The sequence below is a fragment of the Amblyomma maculatum genome, chromosome 10 (genome assembly GCF_055883805.1).
Source record: "Amblyomma maculatum isolate TAMU_Amacu chromosome 10, ASM5588380v1, whole genome shotgun sequence".
Lineage (NCBI taxonomy): Eukaryota > Metazoa > Arthropoda > Arachnida > Ixodida > Ixodidae > Amblyomma > Amblyomma maculatum.
The window spans coordinates 57,511,062-57,538,208 of record NC_139353.1 but is presented as its reverse complement, the minus strand read 5'-3'; the positions used below and the strand labels follow the sequence as shown (position 1 = coordinate 57,538,208).

General features: G+C 45.8%; 1 protein-coding gene across 1 annotated transcript in view; it reads left to right on the top strand.

Moving 5' to 3' along the window:
• The window catches only part of LOC146176571 (uncharacterized), a 90,030-nt gene that overhangs the window by 8,726 nt on the left and 54,157 nt on the right, over positions 1–27,147 (top strand). The window contains exons 2-4 of the mRNA XM_084582833.1: positions 7,819–7,881; positions 24,897–25,263; positions 26,724–26,866. Coding sequence (XP_084438959.1) covers positions 7,819–7,881; positions 24,897–25,263; positions 26,724–26,866 — 573 coding nt within the window. The remainder of the gene's footprint in view (positions 1–7,818; positions 7,882–24,896; positions 25,264–26,723; positions 26,867–27,147) is intronic.

Genomic DNA, 27,147 nt, shown 5'->3' with positions numbered 1-27,147 from the left:
TTGCAGGTTTTTTTAACGCACTTTTCTGTAGTTGTGCATTACATTTTCGAAGTTCTGTACTTTTTACTGCATTATTTTTATGTAGTCTGTGTAGGCCTGTAGTAGATTTCTGCGAAAGTTACATAAAATTCTGATGCTAATAGAGAATGTTCTGCAGTCACAATAGGTTTTGTGCCAAGACTGACTGCACGAAAATTCTGCTAGATAAAAATAAATTGGGATTTTTTTTTCTTTCGATTGGAGTCTGCATAGAAATCGCTTCAAGCTACGAAAGTTTGGTTTTGGTTTTGTTGAGAGGGGTTTAACGTCCCAAAGCGACTCAGGCTATGAGAGACGCCGTAGTGGAGGACTCCGGAAATTTTGACCCCCTGGGGTTCTTTAACGTGCACTGACATCGCACAGCACACGGGCGCCTTGCTTTTCGCCTGCAGCGAAAAGCGGCCGCCGAGGCCGGGATTTGATCCCGCACCCTTGGGAACAGTAGTCGAGCGCCGTAACCACTGCGCCACCCCGGCGGAAAGTAGGACAGAAGCACCACCTCCTCCACGTTTAGGGTTTTTCTCCTCATTCAGAACAAGTTGTAAGTTGAAAGGAAACGCTCGCCGTCAGCAGATGTTATAAGAGCGTTCTTTCACTTACATTCGACGGATTTGCGCTTTTCGGTGTCCCAAAATGTGACCGGCAAGTGCTCCTGAAATCATGCTTGAGGACTAAAAACCCCTGGTCTTTTCACAAGACGGACTGCAACGTCGCGCAGATCCTTTTGGAAACGTCTCCGTCAGGAAGACCACCGATTCGTTGTCGGTCATTATCGATCAGTCCGATCTCGACAATGAGGGTTACACCCACTGGTATTCGTTTCTAACTAATGCTGCTGTGAAACGTGTAGTCGGCGCAGGAGTACGCGAGGTCTCCTTGGACCTTAGCCAGGGAGACGGCCGCTGGAGTCCTCCTGAATGAAGTTCTTCCGCCACCCATGAATTGCGGTAAGAGAATGTAGGTCAACAAGGTGGGAGTTAAAGCATTCAGGGGCTTGTAACTACGTGCCCCAACGCTTGTTGATAGATAGGATCCTGCGGCAGATGCCTTTTAGGCAACTATTTTTAATAAGCACGCGCCTTGGGAAACTCACTGTTCAGTGAAGTAGTAAATTCTCGGTAGCGTCTTGAAATGTTTACGGTGAAGCCGATGCGCTATGCAGGTGACATGGACCATCTGTCCAGAACGTCTTCAGCAGAAGTGTTCCCTTGGGGATATAGGTTGCTGCACCAGTGTAAAGAAGCAGCTCTTTTTCACGCTTTTTAGGCAGAATATATCAAGGATAGGTTAACAAAGTAGGCTATAGCTTTGGTTTGGTTTTTATGACCTAGCGTCCCAAAGTTATTAGGGCTATGGGGACTATGAGGGACGCCATAGTGAGGGGATTCGGAAATTTCGACCTCGGGGTTCATTAACGTGCACTGACATCGCGCAGTGTTTTGCACCTCCCCCGAAAGCAGGCGCCGTGGCCGCGACCCAAACCGCTTCCTTAATTGAGTTAAACAGTAGAACCTTGCAATCACAGCCACTGTTGCGGTGCCTCGTATAGTTCACCCACCCAACAGTTATCTTGAAAGGCTTAGTTTATACAATAAAAGACCTTATTTTCTCACTGGCTTCAAGCTATTCTGCTAGAAAGGGACGAACAAAGTGCCCGATTACATTAGTTGTTTCATAAATCTGCACAGAAGGAGCTGATATGGGTACCAGGTCATCAGTTAGTTGAAGGAAATGAACGCGCACACGCTTCAGCCCGAGCTTTTCTTCCTCAGGTTCCTTCTACGTCCTCCATTACTGATTTAGGCGCTTCCTCTCCATTAACAACATGTAAAGATATACGGTGTCCCGAACTAAGGATCCGATCAGAAAGGGTAGGAGATTAAATAGGGCAAGAGAAAAGGGACGTAGAGCAGTCGCAGTTTGTATTTAAAGCTGGCGGCTGTCAGGTAACAAAACAGTGTCTAGTGTGTCTTGAAGGCAGTCGACTGTTGTGGCCATGGACCAAGGATCTAGGTTAAAGACGGTCCAGCGCACAACACAACTCATGCCTTTCATTCACAATGGCTTCACACAGGGCATTCACACGACTCTCTTCATAGCTACAATTTTCTCAGGCAGGGCTGTCGGCTATTCCAACCCGGAAGCATATTTGTTTATTTTAAAGCAGAAATTCAAAAGCGAGAGTTGTGTCGACAGCTCGTTGTAAGTTTGCATTTTATCTTTTTCGACATCATCACATTTGATTTCGGCACTCTTATCATGCTAAGAAAGAGAAGAATGATATTACTTGAAACTGGAAGGAATGTGAAAGTGCAGTAATTCAGGGCTTCAAATACGATTTATGCTCCTTTTCATACACCGACTATGATGCTATAGGAACCTGGACGTGTTAGGAACAATGCTTCCTGGCATCGGGTACAGGATCACTTCATGCCGAGAGATTCAAAGCCAAGCAGCGCTAAGTTAAGCAAGTGCAATGACACTCTCGCCGCGTTGCATTGAAGGAAGGCTGTTTCGAAAACCAAGTTACGTAACCTTTACCTCTTAAACGAGCGTCACACGAGGCGCGAACAAGGAAATTGAAATGGAGAGGCAGAAACAATTTCCGCTGTACAGAAACAACAGAGGGGCTCTAAATGTTTCCAAAAAGTAGCCCATTTGACATCGAAGTATCAATTGCGTTTGCATTGTCTTTTTTAATTATATTTAGTTATTCTTTTGTTTGACGTGCCCCGCCGGGGTGGCGCAGTGGTTACGGCACTCGACTACTGTTCCCAAGGACGCGGGATCGAATCCCAGCCTCGGCGGCCGCTTTTCCATGGAGGCGAAAAGCAAGGTGCCCGTGTGCTGTGCGATATCAGTGCACGTTAAAGAACCCTAGGTAGTCGAAATTTTCGAAGTCCCCCACTACGGCGTCTCTCATAGCCTGAGTCGCTTTGGGGCGTTAAACCCCATAAACCAACCAATCTAAAACTACACGTATCACCCCAACACTGCGGCTGAATAGCTAGAGCGTTCGACTGCTGATGCCTCGGGTTCGACTGCTGATGCCTCGGGTTCGACTGCTGATCCCCCGGGTTCGACCATGGCAATGGCGGATGCCGCCTTTCGATCGAAGTGAACCTAAGCTCATCTTTGCGCACTAGACACACATTGTTCGGCTCATTTACTAATAGGTTACCAAGAACTTGTTCTTCCACATCGTATACAACCGCCTTGCTTCTCGCATAACTCGGTATTACAATTTAATGCACGCTCCGCAATAAGTAAAGAAGATAATATTAGCCATCTGCTTACCTAATTCTCTTTTAAATATAACACTACAATGGTTACGGAAACTTGGTATTATGATGGTTGTAATATGATTCGCATTTATGGCTTCCAAAACTTCGCCATTAATCGCAATAACCGACGTGGTGGTAGAGTAGCCATCTTTATTGAAGACAACTTGAATTACGAAACTGTACCTGATTATTGCCGTATTACCAATGATTATGAAATTGTAACGCTTGACATAATCTTGAGATCTTGGCTGTTGTTTGCCGTCCCCGCAACGGCAGGTACGGAGCGTTTATAGAATGTTTTGACCAATTCCTGGAATAACTCTGGACTACCGATTTGCACTTGATTTGTGGTGGTGACTTCAATTTGAATATTCAGGATGAGAGCGCCAGTGCCCATGATTTTGTGACAAGAATGAATGCAAACGATTTCATAAATATTATCACAACTGTGCCCACCTGTCTTAGAGTGTCCAAATCTTCCACCATTGGTCCGCCAATCACAAACATTGAAACAGCAGTGTCCCTTGCCGGTGCGATCACTGCGGATATCGAGGACCATTGCCCGGTTTTTATGTTTCATCGTTCCTCTATAAGGTCCCACAAACATCATCCTGATTTTATTACAATGCAGTATATTTCAAACGAAGCTCATCTTTTGAGCAAGAAATTGGGACATATGTTCATTGAAGTATTCGTAAAAATATATGCTGCGTAATTTCTCTTCAGAACTTTCTGTCTATTAAAAAAGAAAAAAAAAAAAAGCCGTGGGTGAACTCTGTTCACCTACGCATGATACCTACGCAAGAAAAATAAATTCTTTCATGCATTTTTAAAAGTGCGCACGCAGGATCCGCTCTAACATTTTAAAGCTTCTCGAAGCTTCTCGTAATGAATTGAACACCGAGCTTCGACGTGCAAAGAAGACATATTTTGAACATATATTCTCTGATATTTCCAAGCATAAATCAGAAGCTATCGGATCCTTGACCTAAATAAGAGCACGTACCGCACCTGAGAAGCTATTAGTTAATAAACGTGAACATTTCGGTCAAGCTTAGCTGATCACTTAAATCAAGTATTTGTCGACAGCATAACGGCGGGATCATAGCCTCCCATTTTTAGAACCTGAAATTAACAGCGCTGTCAACAGTTTTGTTTGTCACCCTGTAACAGAGGTAGCAGTCTCAAGAACATTCATGCAACTTCACAAAGCAAAACTCTTGACATAAATAATTTGCAAATCAAGCCTGCAAAATATGTATACCTTCCATTATACCTGTTCTCACGCACATTTTACGTTTGATAATAGAAGATGGTGAATTTCCTAACGAGGTGAAAACATCGAGAGTAACTAACTGTCATACATAACGGCGCCGACAGAAATGACACTGAAATTACAGGCCAATATTTTTTATACCAATATTCTCAAAAGGGTTAGAAAAAATCCTGTCATCAAGAGTGATAAAACTTTTTAAAGAGAGGAGTCTTTTTCCTGATGACCAGTTTGGTTTTAGAAAGCGGCGCTCGACAGAGCATGCTCTGCTGATTCTTAAAGAGAAGATCTTACACTCTTAATCTGGTTCCACGTACGCATAAAAAAAGTTCCAGTTATAAGTGGAACTAATTTCACTTATAACGAACTTTTTTGACGCGTACGTGGAACCAGATTAAGAGTGTATAGAGTTTTGAAAATAAGTTGCTTACTCTAGGTCTATTTATTGACTTTTCGAAGGCTTTTGATTCACTCAGTCATGATATCCTTTTATATGAATTATTTTCATACGGAATTCTAGGAACACCTTTAAACCAATTATACGATCATACCTTTGCGACAGAAATCAATGCGTACACATTGGTAACCGACAGTCCTCTTTTCTACCCAATACTGTAACCGGAGTTCCACAGGGCAGTATTTTAGGGCCGTTTAATTTAAGTGTATATATTATTGATATTGTGACGACTGAGTCAGAGGCTAAACTTTTTTTATTATTTAATATTCTTTTATCTGACCCAGAAGAAAATAGTCTTGCAGCGCAATATAACGACACGCTCATAAGTTTGGTTTTCTGGTCAAGAACTAACCGGCTGTAAATTAATCCGGCGGAGACAAATGTAATTACTTTTTTGCCGAGGAATAAAATTGCAAGTCTAGATACAAATATGTATGACTTTTGTATCTTGTGCTCATCTTTATTTTATTTATCATCACCGCTTTCAGACAGTTTATTACGTCCATCGCATCCTTACAACATAATTTGCCTCTACACGCAGCACTGATTTGTGGTTGATTCCATATTTCGGTATCAGTTACAAATGTCAGTCTGAAACATAAACTTCCACAAATTTTCAATAAATATTATGAATGTAGCAGCCCCGACATCAACCGATTTTGCCAGTATTTTTATCCCATTAGATTTTAGCGTTTAATATTTCCTGTTATCCTGATGTTAAGAAGCCTTGAGAATGAAAATTCACTGGTGTACTGTACGTTCCTCTTCACAAACATATGCCTACATTGTATTGCACCTGTGCGTTTTTTTCTTCTCTTCCATTAAGTTATTGAATTATCACATATCTGTTTTATTGCAATCGTGTATCTATGTCCTGTTATAATTGATTTTTTACGTGTACAAATCTGTGACACGAATTTGTGTATTATTTTTTCGATACTGTCCTATGCGTGGTAGTCACCATGCTATGCCGAGTTTTATACTTCGGGCACCTGGGCCTTGTCAAGCTGACATGCCAGATTTTAGCGCAGGTGACCCTTCAGAAGTTTTCTGAAAAATAAATTGAAATGAATACTCCAGATGGTCGAAATTATCCCGAGCCCTCGTTCCTCAAAGCAGATTTAGATTGGGGCCATGAAACCCTACAAAGTATAAACTAAACCAAAAGTACACACCCCACCATGTCCCTGCCATTACATGGTTGTTAACTGGCCTCCAAAATCCTCTTTAGAAATCACCTCCACCGCAGAGGGCGCTGCGGAACTGGGCATGCTAGCGCATGCGCACGACTCTTTCTTTGATCGAGTGTACTGATCGTGCGCAGTCGCGCACGCCCCACGCTTGCACCGTGCTTGCGACCCGTTTCCTGCGGATTCCCTAGTGGCGCACAGCTCTCCATTCATATGCGCGCAACGCGCTCTATTTAGTCATTACAAGTCTTCCGGGAACCAGCCATCACTCACTGCTATTGCGACGACGATTTCGCCTTGATTTCCCTTGAAGCGAAATGTGACGCAGCTTCCAATGGCATGAGTTGGCATGGCGTCAAGGCGGTGCGTATAGCACTGTACTCGTATACAAGACTTCGCCGCAAAAAGCATGGTCAAGATATGAGAGCACTTCTGTTGTAAAGAGCGCTGATAATGACCATTTGCTGCCGCCAGCTTCTTGACTGATTGCAGATTTGTGCGGCAAAAGCCGTTGTGAGGTCCGCCGAATAGTGGTAGGTTTTGGTTCACCCCCCCCCCCCCCCCTTTAGTTTTGTTCACATGCATCGAAATTGAAGATTTGCCAGTCTAATGCAGCAAGAAGGGAAGGAAGGGTGGACAGCTTATAGAAGGGAATATATGCAAATGCTTTACCAATTTGGCTATTAAATTGATAGCGAGTGTAATCGGTAGGTGAAGGGTGTACAACCGCTTGGTACCTTTTGACAAGTGTGCTTGCCGGGAATTTCATTCAATTTCAATTAACAGGTAAAAATATAGAGCTTGCAAATTATTGGCAAAAGGTGAGAACTCTCCTCTAGTGAAATGGCTTCACGCATGGCAAAATTACTTTTGAAAAGGAGTTAAATTACATTACTAATGACTTCGCTGATTACCGCTGAAAAGTAATTAAATTACATTACTCATTACTGCTCCCAAAATGTAATGAAATTACACTACAATTACTTCTACTGAGTAATAAATTACTTTTAAATTACTTTCTAGTTTTTATCCGTCCAAAAACTAAGTAAAACTTGTAAGCAAATCAATTCCGGATGCGAAGCACACACATTTTTTCGTCTTCTCGCAAATTCCATTCCAGAGAGCTATTCCTTCCTTCTTTCCTACAGCACTTTCCTTTACAAAAATAAGACTACCGCAATAAAGTAACAAAAGCAGACGGATGTTCGAACGGTCGTGAAATGAGCGGTGAACTCAGCGTCTTGCTGGCTCGCAGCTGTCTCCGTCATTAAAAGGAGCCGAAGAAGCTGGTTATTTATTGCTTCCGCAGTCCCAAGAATCGAAGTTGGTGCCTATCGTTCAGTATGGTGGCTAACGCCATGGACACTTCCACCTGTCGCCTGACTCTTCGGGCTACCTTTAAAGACGAGTGTTCTGGCAATATTGGATAACGTCGCAATGGTTATAAATTGAGCCCTATACTTTGTTCTCAAACCGTAGTCGATTTTGTGCTTGGTTGTGAAGCAGACGCCTTTTATATTTCCTTCTTCGGGGCGCTCAGGCTCACCTACGTATTTTCGCTTACTTTGTTCGCAGGAGACCCGACCTGCAGACAGGCATCGCAGGTGGACACCAATCCTGCCATTGGCCCAAGCTTGAGTGAGTTGCCGAGGACGACATAGTGACATTGGCTTCCTTCACAACTTGTGTAGTTCACAAAATGACACTCAAGTTGTTATAGTATTGTTGAGCAAGAGCCAGATTATGCCCCTGTCACAAGGTCACGGCTAAACTCCTTTCAACTCCCTTTATCTCAGGTCGTCTTTACCTCGAGGGAGATGCGTGCCGTGTCAGACGGCACTCCTTTAGCAAATGAAGTTTAAGGAACTTTCATAGCGAAAGGCGATTGGTCATCTCCCTTCAAGGATGAAGGGAGTACTCTCGTTTTTAATGCTCTTCACTTCCGAGTCGCTAAATAAACCTTTTCTTCGATAATTTAATTTTTTCTTTAAATATTTTAGTTAATTAGTATTCCAGCTCGGTTAGTGGTGTTGATTCTTGCAACTGCACCATAATCTCGCTTGACCGCGGCTGCGTCACTTGTTTTGGTCTGTTGCACGCACGCTCGCAGCTCGCACGTGGAGTGGAAACGGCGGGCAGAACAGTGGCACAGCATGGTTATCACTGGTTATACGAACCAAAATGCATCAAAATATGTATGAGCTCTCTGATAACAACTTGAACGGAACGACAAAAATTACCGGGGACTTTAGCAACTAAAGTAGTGAAAGGTGAAAGCCTGGGTGCCGCATTCTACTGCGCAACTGGCACTAAATAGTAACGGATGAATTGCTTAATTAATCATTAATTAGTAAATACTGAATTGCTTAATCAGTCATTAATTTGTAATCAGTTAGTAATTAATTGATACTTGATCATTGATTGTCATATGGCCATATAAGGCACGCATTCACGCATACTGTGGTGGTGCTCTGTGATTGGTCGAAACCTCTATGACGTTATCTCGTCTCGGCCAATCAGAGCCGCCTCAAAAGCGTGACACATTTTGTCAACGACAGCATGAGCCATCAAAGGCTGTCGCCTTAAAAGAGAGCGTCGGTGGGGTCGCCAAGTTGCAGATGCCGCACATGGTGCCCTGTAGAGAGGGCGAAATCGCTGTGTTTAGAACATGCTCCTTGTTTTCAGCAAATACGTTTTATCTTACAATGGTATGTCTAGATAATTGCATTTTGAGAAGAAAATAGGAGTGTAAAATTTTTAAGTTGTTCAGAGAGTGATTTTGGTTACGTGTTTGTACAAAATAAGCAGTGCCTAATGCTGCCCTGGTGGCTTCTGTAAAGAACATTGTTGCAAGCCGTGTGACACGGCGACGACTCCTTTGCACCGAGACTCCCTATGCCTCCCTTGGGCTCCTTTAAGCCAAGGAAGTCCAAGGTAATTCGGGATCGGCCGTGTGACAGGGATACGTAATCACGTCAGCTGTAGGGTTTTCGTTTATGACATGGCCAAGGCTGGCCGCTGTAACAAGCAGGGAATCGGGTGAGTTAGAGCCGTGACGTTTAACATCCGATGTACTTGCTGTCTAAATCCTTTTATTGAATATGTTTCACTTTTTGAAAAAATGTTTATTGTACTTTATTTATTAGCTAGGTGTTATCTTTCGCTACGATCAGCTATGAAGAGGTAGCCACTGCGAGTTACTTGTAGCAGGCAGTTTTGGTTTAGTTTTTCGATGGTACTATGTACGTTGGTGCCAAGAAGTGCTTAAAAAGTTCATAATAAGGATCAATTATTGACGCAGAACATTCACATTTTCGTACAAAATGCAGTACGCATAGTACTGCGTTCATGTCCGTTTACACTACATTCCAAATGCTCCTTAAGTCGATCGCGCTCTTGACACCCATTGTATATAGTCCAGGAAGCTGATCGTGCAACATCTTCAGCTTGGCGCATAGGCGCAGGCAATCGGTTGTCCAGGTTTCATCAATATATAGATTCGAATCTTGCAATCATTCTATTTCGAAACGTAGCATGACACGAACGCTCGTGTCGTGTCTCTGCCTTCTTTGCCGTCGTTTTTTTTTTTTTTCGCGCTACGTTTGAAAAAATTCAAAACGCTCCAATTAACATCATTGTGAAATTATTGTAGCTTTTTTAGAGAACTCATTCGTCACGGGCCACAGCTGAACATTCGCTGGCTGTTGGTATCAGTGAAATGCAGCGTAGTGGAGACGTACGTTAGGTAGACGTATCACAGAGGCTTCCTGCAGTCGCACGTAGACAATAGGAGGGGGGCATCCGGTATACGTCTACGCAGTACCTGTTCGGTGTTCTAAATAGAGAGTTTCAGCTTGCCGGAGACGTACTGGTGTATACGTATATCGGTTTACCGGATGCCTTGCGCATAGCAAGGTGTGGCCACTGGAACCGCGCAGGCGCGGTAAAGACAAGAGCAGGCTGCATATTACAACAGAAATTGGAGAGAGGTGTCTGTCAAAGACAACCCTTAAAATTCAAAGCGCGGTTTAGAATGAAGGATGCGGCCCGAAAAGCGGACGGTTGGAGTAGGCTCGCGCACGCCTCGATAACGATGTCAGGATGGGGCATTCTAGAAGTCCGCATATTACGATGTTGCACAGAAGTGTCATCCTGAGGGCTGTCGAGACTAGGATTAGCTGACATCTCCTAACCCATGCGGGTGCGATAGATAACCGTGTGCGATTAATGAAAAGTGCTCAAGAAAGCGGTAAAGGTTTAAAGATAAATTGCCGGTGCGGGGGGGGGGGGGATATAGTGAAGAAGCTCGCGGAACTGAGAGCTCGCGGAAGCCCCTAGAAGGAGGCCCAGATCCTGATTGCGCGAAAGGTATGTAAAACCACCCGCAAACAGATTAAGTGCCTGATTGGCCTTAGGGGAATGGGTGACACCGAATAATAGGTAGGATGAAGATGACCTCTGGCGTGCAAGAAATTGCAAAGAGGACTGTAAAGAAGGCGCTGTTTCTCCGAGAGTAGAATTCATGACTATTGGGTGGTACGAGGTCGGCTGAGAAACCGTACAGCCGAGTTTTGGTAAGAAAAGATACTCCGTCCTCGGTGCCACGCGGAAGGGAAGGGGTCAGGGTGAAGAGCTGTATTGAATAAATATACGAAGTTCCGCCGACGGCCTGAAAACCTAGCGCAGTGTAGCTTTCGCTACAAACCGGGGAGATCTGAGAAGGTTCCTACGGGCCTTAGCGCAGTGTAGCTTTAGCTACAAACTACGGGTCTTGTGATGCGCGGCTGAAGGTGATGAAGGTGGCTGATCCTGGCCGTGATGGGGTTGGGACAGGTAGGTCACCGCCGCTTGCGGCGGGGGCTCGACTGCCACCAATTTTTATCTGTTGTAGGCCGTCATTTCACCCGCCACCGCTTCGGTGGTGGACGACGGCTGTTGTTGCGGCGCGCGTCTTTTTTCTCCCTCTTATTTTTCTTCTCTATTTTCTCTTCGGTCCGCACGAGAAAGCGTAGGTGGCTCAGCTACAGAGCCAGTAGCAGGCCCGTGCATTTTCTTTTCTTTTTCCTACAGCTACTGCAACAACTACAACGGGTCTTGTCTTGGCGGAGATGAAGCAGCACTGAGTTCGATTTTTCTTAAGAAGCATTAAATGACCAAAGCAATGTTGGATGCGGCAACGGGGGGTGCGGACGTGACGTTGTTCAGCCGCCAGCTCAGGGGACCACCGTGGCTTAGGACCGCGGGCCCAGACCACCGCGTGCTTGTGACGCTCAATCGTTGCATTGACCCGGGAAACCTATTCACCACTGTGTTCAGTGCATCGGGGAAACATAGACGACGACGACGACGACGACGACAATAATAATAATAATAATAATAATAATAATAATAATAATAATAATAATAATAATAATAATAATAATAATAATAATAATAATAATAATAATAATAATAATAATAATAATAATAATAAATAATTGGTTCACAGGAAGGGAAAGGCGCTGTATCTGTCACACTTGTTTCTGTGGACACCTGATAGAGACACACCTCACGGCGCTGGTGGTACGACTCTCCACGACTCTGATTGGCCCGACAAGTCTTGGAACGACTTGAACGTCAATTGCCCCCGACAGCTAGACCCTAAAAGCGACATCCCAGCCTCATGGAGAGGACAATTCAAGGGAACTTAATTGCCGAGGAATTTTCACCCCGATTTTCACCAGCCGAGACGACAAGCACGAGCGGAAGCTATAAAAAGACACTACGGTGGGCGCGAGGGCGTGGTCTATGACGATGCTGCTGGTCCTGAACAGAGAATGGCGGCCGTTGCGGTAGTGCACCAAGATCACACAGTGGATGGACTAATATTGCTCAGCCAAGACACATCGGCTGCGGAAGAAGTGGCGATTTCCCTAGCTGCAACACACACTACCTCAGAATACATTCTTACAGATTCACAGACAGCATATCGCAATTACCTCAGAGGCAGGATTGCACCGCTAGTAACTTAAGATCCTGCAAGATAGTTACACCCGTGGCAACTAACACACGCATAAACACTTAGTATGGGTACCAGGTCACCAGGGCATCCCATGGAACGAGAGCGCACACACCTCAGCCCGAGCATTTCTTCTCCGGGCACCCAATACGGATCTCGTGAAACCTCCTACCCCATTGCTAACCTACACTGAAATACTTCAGCACTTAAGATTATCTCGCCGGGTCTACCCTCCACCAGCAAGGACACTAGACAAAGGGGAGGCGGTACACCTTCACAAGCTACAGACCAACACTTTTAACACCCACGAAGACTACACACAATAGATCCAGAGTCATTTGACTCACAATGCAAATTCTGCGGGGAGAAGGCGGACATGTACCGTATGGTGTGGGCATGACAGCGAAATCAGACTGTCACTATTAATAACCAGCCAACGCAGAAGGGGCGAGAGGCAGCTCTGACCAGCTGGGACGCAAGGGGTCAAAAAGAACTCATCGAAAGAGCGCGGACAGCAGCCTACGCTAAGGGGGTTACGGACTGAGGACTCCAACCCCCGCTACAACCTCCTAAACATTTTCATTAAAATATTTTTACCACTAGCTGAAACTAAGCGATGCCGAGGATGCGAACGGAATATGAATCCACGACTCGACGTACCGAATCCAATACGTGGGACTTGAAGAGGGATTGTTTGAAAATGTTAGCTTGAGTGTTAAGGCGAATTGTACGAGCTTGCAGCAAAGAGAGTGCGGGGACGCACAAGTCATGCTTCGTTTGAAATCACGGCCGGAAAGACAGGACGGCCAAGAAGGAAAGAGAGCTGGAAATGCACATCACCGCCACAACAAAAGGCAAGACGTAAATGGGAGACACGTCAAAAGGAGGGTCAATCACCAGCAAGAGTACACGTTGAAAGGAAGGCGCACAGAAAACTGCGACATTGGTAGACAGGCCCGACACCGCGCCACCAACTAAATAGGGATCTGACACCACCGCCAGGGATACAGAAGGGATATGAAGTGACTCGAGAGGGCAACCGTGGCACGCCATATATAACCATGTTTCACATGTTTCATCTACTAGAGCACAGCCACGAAACATATGTACCGTCTGTTGCAGAAGTTTGCGGCCCAACGCGCCGGGCGGAGGAGCAGTATCGCTCCCGAGAGGCGGCGCTGCGCTCGCCGGCGCTGCCTGGTGACGCAGCTATAAGAGTGAGGAGGTTTGTTCTCTTCCCCTCCTCCCGCGGTTGATATCGCACATCTTTCCTCTCAGCCGCGGGATGAGGGGAAGAGAACAAGTCCCCTCGCTATTTATAGCTGCGTCACCAGGCAACGCCGGCGGGCGCAGCGCCGCCTCTCGGGAGCGATACTGCTCCTCCGCCCGGCGCGTTGGGCTGCAAACTTCTGCAACAGACGGTACTGTACAATACAATAGATAGGTACGTACACCGCTGTTGACTTGGAAGTAACACTTTACGTTGCAAATTATCCAAAATAAATTACCAAGTCCATATCCCTCCGCACGCAGCCGGCCGCTGCCGACGCTGTTGTCAATCAGCAAGCTATGAAATTTATCCCCTAGAGGGCCAGAGCACGCCCATCACACACCTACAGCAGCGGCTGCAGCGCGCAGTATAGCGCTTTTAGCCAGCACCTTTCTAATTTTGCAGGCTGGTAACTCTCTCGGCTGAGTGTTTTGCGTAGCTTGCACACGCAGGTCTGTCCTGTCCGAGCACACGTGGGATCCTGAGCTGTTTTTGCCAGAAAACAATGCGAATCTACGCACCGTTTTTTTTTTTTTCTCTCTCGGAGATGAAAAGTTGAGAAAGGATAAATGGTTTCAAGTATATGTTTATGTGGCACCAGAATGGACGAATACTTGTGCGCAAAGGCTACAGCGGGAACACGGCGGCCGTTTCTTTTGACTTGAGTAAGCTATGAACGACAGTGTTCGGGATAACTACATTTAGATAATCATATCTGGCTCAATGATAACATAGGGGAAGGATGTCTAGACAGTGCGTGCTCTTTGCCGTTTTTTGTGCGCCAGCGGACTTGATTCGCGCTTGTAAAGCAAGCTACTGTGCCTGTAGATATGTATTTCAAATGCCTTCTCCCACATCGTCACCCATCATGATCTTTTTTCTTCTCTCCTTCCGCATCCTCAGTGCAGAGTAGCAGGCCAGATTTGAATTATTCCGGCCAACCTCTCTGCCTTTTCCTTTCAATAAATCCATCTATCTATCTATCTAGTGCTACGTAAATACGTCTAAATTAGGGCAGGTAGTGACTGAAGGTCCCGATCATGAAAGGGAAATAAGGACCAGGTTGGGCTGGTGCGCATTCTGCAAGCGCTCATGAATTCTATTCTCAGAAAAGTATTGCAGCGCCTTCTTTATAATTTCTTGCACGCCTGAGGTCATCTTCATCCCACCTAATTCTGTTTCACCCATTCCTACCAATGCCATTCAGGAATTTCTCTTAACTTTCGCGCAAACAGGATGCTTGTACTCTTGATATCTACTTCAGGGTGCTTTTAACAGTTAAGGGGTCTCAAACTGCTTCTGGGGCTCCCGCGAGGGTTTTCATATGTCTCCTCCCACATCGTCACCCACCATGATCCGCTTTCTTTTCCTCTTCCCCTTCCCCAGTGCAGAGTAGCAGGCCAGATTTCAATCAATCTGGCCAACCTCTTTGTCTTTACTATCAATAAACACATCTATCTACCTATCTTCAAGTTCATCAGATCAGGAAATGCAGCATACCAGTATCCCTCAATATGAAAGTATATAACAGCTGTATCTTACCGGTACTCACCTTTGGGGCAGAGACGTGGAGGCTAACGAAAAGGATTCAACTTAGGACCACGCATAGAGCTATAAAGAATGAAAATTGTTAGACGTAAAGTCAAGAGACAGGAAGCGTGACAAAATAGAACAAACGCCAGCTAATTCACTCTAGTAGAAAGCAGGAAAAAGAAATACGCGTGGGTAGGTCGTGTAATGCAAAGGAAAGGTAACCGAAGGGGGCCCTATAGGGATGAAAGGATTCCAAGAGAAAGCAAACGCATCATGGGACTATAAAATCATGTGGGCGGATGAAAGTTAAGAAGTTGGCAAGGATCAAATTGATGCAGGTTGCACACCTCCGCAATGGAGTGTCGTCAGGCTTGTGACGAAGCTTATGGATTCAATTACTACCATATCTGCTCCAAATAACCATATGTACCCTTCACGCTATGAATGACACGTACACGCCCATTTTTCTTCCGTGATTATAGCCAAGACCTCTCTTTATCGATGCTCGATAATAGGTCCTATATTAGCGGGAAGTGTGAGGCGGAAAAGGGGCTTCAACGCGCACATGCTACTGTCGCTTGTCGAGAGTGGCACAAGAACCCTGAGAGTTAATTTCTCTGCTTGCTTTCCTTCGTACTGACGTTTCTCCCAAGTTACACGAACTATCCACGCAAGTATGATAAAGACTTCAATCAATCAATCAATCAATCAATCAATCAATCAATCAATCAATCAATCAATCAATCAATCAATCAATCAATCAATCAATCAATCAAGACATATACGATCACATGCGTTTTCTCTGGGCGGGCGACGCGTCACCTTACTTAAAATGGCGCGTCCTTTTCTCCAGCTCAACTAAAATAAAGGAGAGAAAACAGACCTCCCGTCCACTTCGAGGTTTGCGAAGCAAGTGGCGAAAACAAGACGATAATGCTGAGAGAGAAATGACATAAAGCATCGTAACAAACTTAGCAATTTCTGTCGGAGCTCTTCCAAGTTTTGAGAAATGCAATGACTTGTTTATATCGTGCATGTTTCATGCTAGAAATTCTTTGGCTGGTGAGCAGTGTCCTTTAAGTGAGGTAGGTTTCTTGGGAAGGATACATCGGATGTGCATCACACCCTTATATAGGGATACGTGTCTGTGTAACGTCCCTTGACTGTTTCCGGTGGTTATGCCCGCAGAAAACGATTTTAGCCCCCTTTTTTTTTGCGCCGGGTTGGCGCAGTTGTTAAGATTCCCAACTTAAGTTTCGGTCTACCTGGGTTAGAACCCGATTGCCGGCGGCTGCGTTTCGATATAAGCAGAACGGAGAGGCATCCGCGTGCTTTGAGATTCCAGTGCACGTTAAGGATCCCAAGGCGATCAAAATTACTCCGCAGACCGCCACTGAAATACACTTTTCTCTTTTTCTGCTTTTTACTCTCACCTTCTTGTCTTTCCTAACGGCGTGGTTCAGGTGTCTACAGAAAGTGTGACACCTGGTAATGTTGTATATGTTTATGAAGTCAAGTCGTCCACACGGGGGAAGCAGGGGTCATCACGACACCAACTCTCTGATAGTTATTATATGCAGTGTGGTGGAAGAACTCAAGCTCTACAATTATTCCAGCCCGCAGTGATTCCGTACAAAGCACCTACGATGACTTGATAAATAACCTGACATGTTTTTTTTCAGTAGTGTTAGGACGACTCTGCCGCTTTGTAACTGATATTTTAATAATTAGTCAAATTTGTATGCGCAAGTTGTGAATGAATCATTTCTTATTTTTCAATAAAATTGCAGCTAGCTTCTATATCTTGAGGCTGGTCCAAATGACAACGGCCTGCTTCTAATTGAAGAAAGCCTTATAAGAAAGGTAGTTCTGTCAGCCTAATGATAAGGGCGGCTGGGGCAACGCGAAGGAGCGTCCGGAAAACTGGCCGTCAACACGCGCGATGGCTGAGCCGCTTATGGCCGGATATCAGCTGAGCGATGGGGAGAGAGAGATACAGGGTGCAAGAGAGGACCAACTTGACGGACGAGGACGCAGTGGGCGCGAGATAAGGGCATGGGACCTTACGAGATGACCCGTGAGGTATTTCTCCCCCTTTATTTTAATATATTTTTTTTGTTAGAACTTGGGAATTCCTCTTTTTTTTTTATGACTTGTCGTGGCAAACGCGTCGTACATTTATCTCACAGACCCAGATAGCCTTCGAGAAAGCGTGGCGGCCGTATGAGTGAGAGAAGAGGAGGTGGAGGAGGCGGAGTAGATAAAAACGTCGGGTGAGTTGCCTGCGGGAGAAAGTATTTGGCCTTAAGTTGGACCACAAATGAGTAGGTTCAAGACGCCCTGGAGAAATATTGAAGTTGGCTCACATAAATGCATAGGTCAACAGGCTATTATTACAAAAAAGAAAAAAAAAAGTCAGCCTGACCGAGAACGAAGTTTCTTAAGACAGAAAAGAAAAACTAACAAAAAAAAAATGAAATGCAGTTAAGTGTCACAACCACGGATATATTGAGTAAACTACGGAGCGTCGACCAAGTTTTTTTGTCCATGTTTTTAAAGTCGAAGGCTTCAGTGCTATTCACTCCAAAGCTCCGAGCAGTGTTTGTCCTATGTAGACGTTTGAAATAAACGTATATTTTGCTCACAGACATAGGTCGACATGCACGAAAAGAAGCTGATAACCGACTTTCACTGATTACAACTGCTGGTTGGCATTGTCCTCAGCGGTTATTTTTTCAATGCTCCCAAATAAAAGTGCGATTCGTTAATACGCTCTGATCCAGTGGTGACACATGACTGCAAACAAATCGTGTCTAGCATTCTCAACATACATTCAAAGACAGCTCGCGTTTACCTGCTGTGATCAAGAAAGGTTATGTTGAGAGCGGCGGTAATTTTTGGTTAAGAATAGAGTAAATAAAGCGCAGTCAGTGCTAGGGCCATGCGTGTCTGGGTTAATGTTAACTCTTCAGTATGTATCGAATTTTCCGAACTGGTGATAAGATCTGAAATTGGAGCCGGGGAATCACCGTAGGATGGTAGGTAGGGAGACGACGAAGGGCAGCCCTCACTTCCTCACTTAAAAGAAGCAGACTCGCATCTTTTTTTCTACATATTTACAAATATTTAGAGTGAATACTTGCGAGCACGTAGGAGAAGGCGACCAAATATTAACTCTGTCTCTCTCTCTGTCTCTCTCTCTCTCTCTCTCTCACACACACACACACACACACACACACACACACACACACACACACACACACACACACACACACACACACACACACACACACACACACACACACACACACACACACACACACACACACACACACACACACACACACGCGCACGCACGCACGCACGCACGCACGCGCAGAAAAGGAATCTCGGCACATTCTAGTAGCAGCTGTTTTGGTTTTAGTAGTTTAGCCGACTAGACCGAAAGGTTCCCTAGTTTCAAGCGGCGAACCCCGCGGTGGGAAACAGAGTTCTGACGTGTCCCACAGGTGAATTCTTCAGCCCGGAAAGAAGCGATGGTTTTGTTTACCTCGGCAGAGTCCAGCCGATCAAAGGCAAGCGGCCGCTGTCTTCCCATGCGCTGCTCATCTGTATAGCAAAGCATTGCCCGGGCGTGAGAAGCGCTAGTGCGGCATCGCAGACGTAAGGGAATATCTGCCTTTGTCGGCATCGTCGCCGAAAGGCGCCACTGCGCCGGAGCCTCTTGAGTCTTCACCGGTTTGAGTCGATGAGCGTGAGGAATACCCTGTTTGGGCTGCCATCCTTACCAGCCGTCGCATCCCTGCCACAGACAAGAGGCGGAAATAAATAAAAGGAAAGGAAAGCCGCAGTGACGTGGCGAATCCCAGAAAGAAGGACGCCCAAAAGAAGTTGATGACGATAATGATGTCATATATCAGTGATGTGACAACAGGCGCGATTACAGAAAAAATAAACGTGTAAAGTATAAAAGCGCGTAACATGACGTAACAGAGAGCAGAGGGGATTTATTGTCTTCCGCCCGCCGGGGTGGCGCAGTGGTTACGGCGCTCGATTACTGTTCCCAAGGACGCGGGATCGAATCCCGGCCTCGGCGGCCGCTTTTCGATGGGAAGTTAAAAGCCGGAGGCAGCATAGCCCTCTCTCGCTCCCTTCTGCCTTATGGCACCGCACTCACATGCATTTGTAGTGCGAGATATATGGTGGTCTTTATAGTAGGAGAGTAGGAGAGGAGAATAGGAGAGAGCCGTGGACGGTCGAATCGGCCTTATTCGGCAGGCATTGTAAAAATCGAGTAGGCGAGTTGAGGAGGCGCTGCTTCAGGAAGCCAAGTTGACGTAAAATGTAAAACTGACTAGATATGCTTTAACGCTATTTCATTTCTGGGATACAAGACTGACGATCATCAGGCAAGGGATTTTCAGGGAATGGAATTTTTTTTTTTACCCCTGTAATAATTCAGCAGCGACTCTTAAGCAGTGCTGGATTATTAAAGCGGTACAGGACGTCTGTTTACGGGATACATGGAATGAAACCTTCCGTATATTTCATAACTTCATCTAGTCCGAATGAAATGGATTGTCTTAGTGTTAACATGACTATCAAGATATAATTATTCCGGAAGTAAACACTACCACGCAAGAACGGAGGCGAGATAAACTTAGCTATGCGTGTATATTTAATTATTTTATAAGCGCTTCTATTCAAAGTCACTAATTGATGCTATTATTTTCCCCTTGTCAGAAGCAACGGGCTTACGAGAGAAAAACAGAAGCAGCGACGCGACCGTTTTACTATATTAATGGATAAAAAGAAAGCGTATATTGGGGTGGACATCCCAAAAATGACACGCTATATGAGGGACGTCATAGTAGAGGACTCTGATTTTTTACCGCCTGGAGGTCTTTAATCTGTTTTTTTTTTTTTCTTCTTCTGGCTTCCTAGAAATGTGGCCGCCGCAGCCAAGATCACACTCGCTCCCCCGCATGCTGATTCCGTAATCGAACGCCTTCTATACCAATATGCCACCCCGGCGGGTGCTTAGTATCAGAAAGCAGTTATATAAATCCTTAGGATATACCTTTCAAAAAGTGTTACCCTGAAGAAAATACTCAAGCAACTTAATCGTGCACACAGAAGGAGCAAAACTGCCCGTTTGAACATAATTCTGCTCGGCAGCACTCCTCATGAATACCCTTGCCTCGGTACATGTCTGATTTTCAAGGAAATTAACGGACTGGTTTATACGATTTCTGGTTGGTTGCATTCGGGCGTATGATAGACGGCAGCCACCGGCTCGTTTTACTTAATGATAGCAAAGAACGTAAGGTGTGGTGTACCGGCGGAGGATGTCTTGATCCAGCATGACATATTCGAAACGAGTAGTCATTGCCCTCATTATCGCAAGATGAACACGATACCGTAATCTGATATCGTAATCACTTTCCTTTCGCAATTGAACGGAAAACTAAATAAAAGCTTAGTGAAACTTGAAAACAAAAAACACATGCTCGCTGGCACACAACTGTTCCACACCTGTCCACACTAAGGAGGGTGGCCGCTGAGCTGTCCGTGCTCGATATCGCGGCCAACTCACGAGAGCGGTGCATTGGTCTCACTCAGCCTGGTGTGGAAGGAAAGCTGTTGATACAGGCTGGCTTGATGCGAGTCAGAATGGTGAGGACAGCATAGGTTACAAAAAAATCGAGTTGAAGGTACGCTAGATGACATCTAGAACGCCCCCATTCTAACCCCTCCTTTCAAATGCCATCCCAATTCTGATCAATCAGGCTGATTGATCAGGCTGGTGGTGCAGTGTACTCGGACGGTCACAGATTGCTTGGACGTGCCGTGCCTGCCAGTCGTTACGGCGCCTTATCTGTTGTGTTTCTTTAGTACAAAAGTACAAGCTGCAGCGCGCCACAGCATGACGCAGTGCTGGGCAAGTTGTTTGAACTTTGAATATTGCATCTTGTGCGGCTGGCTCGACCTTTAATGTCACCGGGCACTTATATCAGCCTTATAATGATGTCAGTTTGCCATAGACAGGCACTATAGCTTCCAGGTCTTTAGTATTTCAGTATAACTTTATTTGGAAGTTATACTGAAGTACTGGAAGTAGTAGGCGAATATGTCTGCTTAGGACAGGTAGTAACCGCAGATCCGGACCATGAAAAGGAAATGACAAGAAGAATAAGATTGGGATGGAGCGCTTTTGGCAAGCACTCGCAGCTTACCGGTATCGCTAAAGAGGAAAGTATACAACAGTTGCATCTTACCTGTACTCACCTATGGGACTGAAATGTGGAGGCTAACCAAGAGAGTTCTACATAAGTTGAGGACAACCCAGAGGGCTATGGAACGAAAAATGGTAGGGGTAACATTAAGAGATAGGAAGCGTGCAGTGTGGGTCAGAGAAATAACTCAAGTTACCGACATTCTAGTAGAAATCAAGAAGAAATGGACATGGGCAGGACATGTATTGCGAAGAGAGAATAACGGATGGTCGATTAGGGTAACAAACTGGATTCCAAGAGAAGGAAAGCGTAGCAGGGGGCGGCAGAAAGTTAGGTGAGCGGATGAGGTGAAGAGGTTCGCAGGGGTCAAGTGGATGCAGCTAGCACAGAACCGGGTTGACATAACTCACTGTAAAAGGCGATTGTTGCTGAAAGATGTCTCGCAACCTAAAGGTAACATACACTCACTGACGCAGTAAATAATAGGAAATGTAATTGCTTAGTGTTACTGTTGTCAGGAAGATTGTTGCTGAACGTCTTTCTAAACTCAACCTAAAGGTAACATACACTCACTGAAGGCAGGATTTAATTATGGTGAAGGCAATTAGAAAAAAAAAATATTCGGAAAAAACATCAAACACAGGAGTCGAACATATGCTTAAGTGGCATCAATGCATAGATGGGTGATGTTGATCCATTGCGCCCCCAAAACGCTAGAACAGCGGTCTTTAAATACGTTCTTATTCGTTTTAGACAATATATAAACTATTTGGTGCCAGGTGGCGCTGCTCAGAGGAACCACGCGCTAAAGCGTCGTCTGCTCGAGTTTTCCTACGGGATATGGTTTGCTAATACGCAACCGGGTTAAGTGGAGAAATATGGGACAGGCCTTCGCCCTGCAGTAGGTATAGTCAGGCTGATGATGATGATAACTTTATTTCGGAATCCGGTTAAGACACCATCCACAGCCTCTGCAAGCCCATTACGCTTCCTTGATTTAAGTGCTCGAACAAAATTGGGCTTCTGGCTTCACCTAGTGTAAGGCTGTTTGGTAAAGCCATATCAACACCATCGAAATCTAAAATAATCTAATCATTTTCATCATTAACTTCACGCTATGCGACTTAGCTATGGCACGTGGAACGATTAAATCGCTTTGTGGAAGAATCTAGCGTTCAGTGGCGCCGCGCACGGCTGTATTATGTTATTATGTTGGCTGTATTATGTCAGTGGCAGCGGGCTTGCTAGACCTCTTTGCTTGTTGTATCCCATAGGAATCAAATAGGGGGAAAGACAAACGAAAGATTCGAACAAAAAAAAAAAAAAATGAAGCTTGAGCTTGGGAATGACTACGCGGTGACCGATTGCGGCGACGTGCTGCGGTCGAAACTCGAAACTCCCAGCCTCCAGATAAGAGCAGCCACGGGCCGCTCAACGCCCGTAGCCGTCTACTAGCAAGAGGAGGGGTGGGGGTTATCTCTAGTGTTGGGGTGGTGGTGAGGGGAACCTAGACGCTTGGAGAAATGCAGCGGGGCATGGCTGGTCCGTGGCCCCGTCGATCTCTCTTTCTCCCACTACTACTGCGGCGAAGCACATGTAACGTGCCGATTCACCGCGGGTGAGAAATGTAATATGGAAAAATAAGTAAAAGGGAGATCGCCCTTGCCGCGTGTTTAGGGGTTAGAAAGATGGGCGAGGGGGCGGACGCCTTCACGCTTTAAGCCGCTGGCGGTCGTAAATATAGCCCTCCGTGTCGTTTTCCAGCGCTTATAAAGTTAGCTGGCGCCCCTGACGGCCCCCGCGTTCACGCAAGCTGTACTTCCCTTCTGAGCGTGATTGAACGCACGCGTTGTGCGTGCGTATGTGCGTTCGGAGTTTTCTCCACGAGCATTTAGCAGGTCTCTCCGAAAAGAGTAGCTTCATAAGTTCATATACGTTGAATTCGTGTCCATAACTACTTCATGCCTCTTTTGTGCGCCAGAGTTGTGTAGCTCATGGGCCGACCTACGCACAAACTACATTTTAACACACCATTACATCGCTACTGACAGCCGCAGACTACGCATTTGTGCCGCAGCGTAAAATAACCTTAACACCGTTGTTTACGTGCAATCTGAGAAGGCTTGACACACGTGATATGATCACGCCTCAAAATTGGAAACCCCTGGGCGGAAATGTGTTTTCTTTGGACGAATGGGAACGTGCTTACTTCGCCAAACAGACTCATTAGAAACCTCATAAAAACTTCATAATTTACATCCCTGGGACGTAGAAAACACTTATTTTCATTTTTTTTAATATTGTGGTAGCGTATGGTCATTAGAGGGATCGAGTAATCAATATCAGAACAATGAATCACGAAATGTTTTCAATTCTTTCTCTCTCCAAAACTCAGGAGTATTTGTTTACATAGCAGAATGGTCGTTTGCAAGGCACCGCTTCTTCGTTCGTAGGACCAGCATCTTTCAGTACTTCCACAAAAAGTACTGAAGGACACCCTGGCACGACCATGCACGTTACTCGTAGGCACCATTTTTTTCAGGCAAGTAAGACCGGCCCATAATGCACCATTTGTCTAATCAGTTGCCATCCTGTTTTCTTTGGAGGCTCCCTCCGTTCATATCCCCATTGTCATTACTCTGCAAACTTCAAGGACAGTGACGAACAGTCAAAATAGCTCAATGCATAGAAAATGGCCCAATTTGCCCGCGCTCTTAACCTATATTGCAGGACAGGACACCCGGATGGATGCGCAGTGCTTCTGGGCATGCCACTCTCGTACATCATGAAACTGCGTCCTTGGTGCTCGCCTTAAGTTTCGACGATGCGCTCGTTAACATAAAAAGCTGGATTGGTGTGGAAGCACGATGTACGCAGTAGGTGACCACTTGAAGTAATAATCATAATTAGGTTATGTGCTGCATCACCCGATCGAAGGAGTTTCTTTGAGGCTGGTGCGTGGTGCGAACACCGTATTCAAATATATATATATATATATATATATATTGGTTTGTGCGGTTTAACGTCCCAAAGCAACTCAGGCTATTAGAGATGCTGTAGTGGAGGACTCCGGAAATTTCGACCACCTGGGGTTATTTAACGTGCACTGACATCGCACAGCACACGGGCGCCTTACTTTTCGCCTCCATCGAGAAGCGGCCGCCGAGGCCGGGATTCGATCCCGCATCCTTGTGAACAGTAGTCAAGCGCCGTAACCACTGCGCCACCCCGGCGGGGATATATATATCTGAATAAATCAAGGCTCCTTGTGTCGGGCGGCGAACACATTGCGGTGTTTGTGTGCCAGTTGTTTCAGCCTATAATTTTGTATCCAATACGGAGTCGCATATTGCTCATCGCCGATCGAAAGAAAGCAGAAAGGATGGGACCTTTGACAACTTACAACTGAACAAGGGTTCAGTTTGAGCTAGACGAACCCGCGCCCATTTGTCCAAATGTTGCCTAGCAGACTGAGGTTGCTGTCGCATCTTTTCATTTAAGGAAGCACAGTACGTTTATTTTGAATCCGGCGCTTCCTGAGGAGGGTGCCGATCCCAGCCATTTACTTGCACCGCGACGCTACATCTCTGTACATTCTCTTTCATCGCTAACCAAGGATCGACCTGAGCAACGGCACTTCTCTGACCGGCTCTGCAAGCAGCACCAGCAGTGCCACCAGTCGGCTGACCGAGCTGATGTCCTCGTCCCTGGGGAATCTCGGTGCTGTCACTTCCGCCGGTCGCGGAGGCGGAAATAGTTTGTCCGTGGGCGGAAGTAGCCTGGGTCCTTCGGTCGGTGGAGGCAAGGGCCTGCGGTTCACCATCGAGCAGGTGGCTTGCGTGTGCGAAGCCCTGCAACAGGCGCGCAACCTGGACCGACTGGCTCGCTTCCTGTGGTCGCTGCCACCAGGGGACCTGCTTCGGCCCGACGAGGCCGTGCTCAGGGCGCAGGCAGCCGTCGCTTTCCACCGCGAGAACTATAAGGTGAGTTCCGTATCTGGCTGGTTCTATAGGGTCCCATATCTGGCTGGTTCTACAACGGACGCCGATCTCTGACGTCGAAGTGCCTCTGCGGATGTGCAGAGCGCGTGCGCTGCCAGCTAGCTTGGCATGCGGGTCGACCATCGATCGAAATGTGTGTGTCCGATACTTGTACGTCCGAGAGGCATAGCAATAACAAAACGATAAAACGATATAAATAGTAATAAAAAAAGAAGTGTCGAAGAGGAGCGGATTCAAAACAGGAAGTTTTTCATGCGAAGAGAGTACGGAATCTCGTAACTATCACCCGGCGTCATGTTTAACTGCCCCTAGTTCATACAGTACATTACATGTTGACTTCATCACCTTTTAAGCACAAAACAATACCATGAGCAAACAAGGAACATGCCTTTGCACGTGTACCAGTTCTAAGGAAACACTACCGCATCTTTTTGTAAGTGATAATTAGGTATAGTGTTACAGTTAAATGCCTACTGCTACTGCATCACCAGTGTACTGCCCAACGACGTTCTGTAAAATGCTTTTAAATTTCAGGTTGCTTGTTAAGTGCTCCTGCAAGTATAAATAATGTATTGATATTACCACCGGTGTTGGCTTTTTGGTACACAATACCGAAAACGCTATTAGTGTTCATTCGATTTCCATAGAGAATTCTATCCTTCAGGTAGACACGGGTGCAGGAGGTGTTATTAATAATGTACCTGCAGTTATATGGAGGAAATGCAGCGTGATAAATACATTGTCCTTAATATTTATAGGCGCGATAAACACGCTTTTAAATATTAAGAATGTACTGTAACCAACTCCGCCCAGGGACAAGTTTTCTTAAACTGTGTTGTTGTCACCGAGCTCGGTTGTAAATCACAACCATTATGAAAGTGTGCATTAGTGTATAAAAAAAAGGTCGTTTTATTCTTTCACTGCATTTGGATCGTATTATGTGATCTACGTATGCGAGGCGGCTTTTTTTTTTTTTACTCCATTGAGAAAGCTTTGCTACTCTGCAGATACGGTTAAATATGCCATTATTATATCTATACACATAACATTTTTTGGAGCAGTGGTATAGAAGTGCTGCAAGTACTCTTTGCTCCGTTTCGGGACGTTTACATTTGTCAAAGTCCGTAAATCGTCATAAATGGTGCGCCTGCGTTGACAGACTCTGTTTAAAAAAAACAAAAACAAATGCTGTAGTAAAGATAATTCAACGTTTAGGAACAGCCATGCTTTCTCATAGTTGCTTACTTTTGCTGATGCAGATGGCGATCTGTCGTGCGTGAGCTGAAAAAATTAATTCTTCAGTAGCCGCGATGCTAGCAGTGACACTAATACATCAGTGCGATATTTAGTACGTACTAATCAGGGCAATTCGATGCATCGGCGCTTCTCGCCTGATGTTTCACCTTGCTGCGAATGGCCCACGAAGCGCCTCTCGTTCGCAGGAGCTCTACACTATCCTGGAGAGCCACAACTTCGACTCCAAGTACCACACCGAACTGCAGCAGATGTGGTACAAGGCGCACTACAGGGAGGCGGAGAAGATCCGCGGCCGACCTCTCGGTGCTGTTGACAAGTACCGGCTCAGGTCAGTCGGTCCTCCACGAACCAACCCGCGCTGCCTGCCGGACGGTCGATATGTACAGTACGCTCCACTGTTAAAGGGAACATGAGACTTTGTGGCTTCTTTGCTTTCAAAGCACCCCCGAGAGAGCCGGCAACAAACTATCGCGCGAGGCGCATGCGCAGTAAGCTCGGCCTGCTGCTCTCTCAGAACATGCGCATGGTGACACCCATTCTCACCAGGTGTCGACGACAGAGCTTTGCAAAGTTTTTAGGTCACGCAATCGCATGTTCCCTTCAACGGTG